The sequence below is a fragment of the Camellia sinensis genome, chromosome 4, assembly GCF_055761805.1.
Source record: "Camellia sinensis isolate YWXY chromosome 4, ASM5576180v1, whole genome shotgun sequence".
Classification (NCBI taxonomy): Eukaryota; Viridiplantae; Streptophyta; class Magnoliopsida; order Ericales; family Theaceae; genus Camellia; species Camellia sinensis.
In genome coordinates, this window is record NC_138964.1 from 137,105,040 (window position 1) to 137,107,678 (window position 2,639).

The following is a 2,639-nucleotide window of genomic DNA, read 5'->3' on the forward strand; positions in this document are numbered from 1 at the left end:
CACAAAGAACGAACCTCTTGATTAAGTTTTCTTTCAGCTGATTTCAATGGTGCACAATGAAGACTTGCCACACTCTTCCATTGATGGGAAAACCCCAAAAAGGGTCGGAAAGCGCGAAGGCTTACCTTTTATCCTGCCTATGACAGAGTTAGATCCCTAGCGACGGAACCCGCGGAGGGATACCCGTGAAAGACGGGGCTCCAGTCCTCGTCGCTCCCAAAGTCCTGAAAGGCAGAGGCGAAGGTTGGATCCTCAAGTTCTAGAAGAACGGGTAAGGGATCAAGACGAATTGATACGGAGGATAGCGGCGGACATGGAAACGATGAAGCGCCAGATAAAAGGCAAAGGAGTGACAACAAAAGAGGGGCGCAAAGGCAACACACGTTCTTGCTACTCAAAAGATCATGACAGACAAGTCACACCATCACAAGCTGAAAGTAGAAGCCTCAGGTCGGGCGATACACAATCAAGGACTTCGGGGACGCGCTACTCCAGGTCTGAGAAAACGAGGATTAAAAGGTCTTACACGGAAGGAAGCAGTTATTAGCCCTCGTATTCGCACCAAACGACATCTAGGCACATGGAGTTGCCTAGGTCGGTGAACCTGCGGATAGTGCTTGAGGAAAAGGCTCGAAGGAGAGAAAACACTCACGCTTGTGACCCCCGTTAAGTTTTCGCACTACAACAATTGGTTCCTAGAACACATGGGAGTGTCGACGTAGGAATGTCAGAACCGCGCCTTGCCTATGAACCAGCGGACAAAGTGTTAGCAAGGTTGCAGAGCTCGCCGTTCGTTCCGACAATTGAGAATGCACCATTACCCTTAGGCTTCCATCAGCCTAAATTCACAACTTATAAAGGGAAGTCGGACCCCTACATGCACTTGAGCCACTTCCGCCAGGTCATGGCAGTGTATCGACAAAACGAGGCTCTAATGTGTATCATGTTCCCTTCCAGCCTTGGTGTCTTGGGTCTAACATGGTTTGAAAGGTTGCCAGAAGGTAGCATAGCTTCATGGGCGCAACTAGCAGAAGCATTTGTACCCAGATTTAGAACAAACACCAAGACACTGATAGGGATTGACCAGCTACTCTTTATAGATATGGGCGAGAAGGAAACATTGAAGTCTTACAACAATCGGTATTGGGAGACTTTTAATCAGATTAGAGATTGCCCCATAAACCTAACTATCGCACAGTACAAACGAGGTTTGCCAGCAGGTAATAAATTGAGAGATTCAATGACAATGACGCCGCCCCTTACTATGGAAACCCTGACGGAGAGGGTGTACCAACACATCCAAGTAGAGGAAGATGGGGCGCGCATCAAGGAAGAGTCTGACACAACAGCGATGCCAGACAAAAAGCCTTTGGTGAGAGTTACCACGGTTAACAAGTAGGACCGACCGTGTAAAAGTCTTTGCCCAACTAGGGGCAAAGTGGGTTGGCAGGTTTGACCAACTCTTTCTAACAAATCTGTGCCTAATAGGGGCCAAAGGGGGTTGGCAGGTTTGACCAACTCTTTTCAAAAAAAAATTTAGACTCCTTGCCCAACTGGGGGGCAAAGGCGGTTTGCAGGTTTAACCAACAAAAATTTTTTGCACCTTTTAGCCGAGATCAGGATTTAAGCTAAAGGGGGTTGGCAGGTTTGACCAACAAAAATTTTTAGACTCCTTGCCCAAATGGAGGGCAAAAGCGGTTAGCAAGTTTGACCAACAAAACTTTTTTGCACCCTTCAACCGAGATCAGGATCTAGGCTAAAGGGGGTTAGTAGGTTTGACCAATAAAAATTTTTAGACTCCTTGCCCAACTGGGGGGGCAAAGGCGGTTGGCAAGTTTGACTAACAAAACTTTTTTGCACCCTTCAGCCGAGATCAGGATCTAAGCTAAAAGGGGTTGGCAGGTTTGACCAACAAGAATTTTTAGACTCTTTGCCCAACTAGGGGGCAAAGGCGGTTGACAGGTTTGACCAACAAAACTTTTTTGGACCCTTTAGCCGAGATCAGGATCTAGGCTAAAAGCGGTTGGCAGGTTTGACCAACAAAATTTTTGTACTCTTTGGTCGGGATGACAGTTACCTCGGCCAAAGTAGGTTGGCAAGTTTGACCAACAAGTTTTTTGGATTCTTTAGCCGAGATGCGTATCTCAGCCAAAGAAGGTTGGCAGGATCAGGTGAGGCCAAGCTAATTAGTTTGGTTAGACATGCAGTCAGAATGATGTGAAACATTGAAAAAGAAACACAACAACCGCACCATGAGATGAAAAAATTTCATTAATTGGAAGATGATTACAAAAGGTGGGACATGTAGCCCGGAGACACAAAAAGAACGACTCGTCGTATGATTACGGACTCGAAAGTTATATACATTGAAGGCAAAAATGCGGGGCTATTAAAATTTTTGGGAGGTACATGACGGCTGTAACAGGAGAACGGGGCTAATAGGGGCACGCCGCGTGTCCTAGGAATGACGTCGCATCAAACATGCCAGATTAGTGGAAGGACGTGCTGAGCAACTAACAAAACTTGTTGGAACTGAACGAGTTATGAGACCGAACAACTTCTCTAGTTCGGCAGAGTTGAGCGTTTTTAGCTCGGCTAGAGGAAAGTAATCCCAATCATGGTTCGTAGATGGAATTAAG

At 46.5% G+C, this 2,639-nt stretch overlaps 1 protein-coding gene across 1 annotated transcript; it reads left to right on the forward strand.

The window, feature by feature from the left end:
* Positions 1-724: 724 nt before the first annotated feature.
* On the forward strand, positions 725-1,399 carry LOC145824064 (uncharacterized). The gene has a single exon (XM_082923651.1). It carries the CDS (start codon positions 725-727, stop codon positions 1,397-1,399), a length of 675 nt encoding a protein of 224 aa, XP_082779777.1.
* The last annotated feature ends 1,240 nt before the right edge of the window (positions 1,400-2,639 follow it).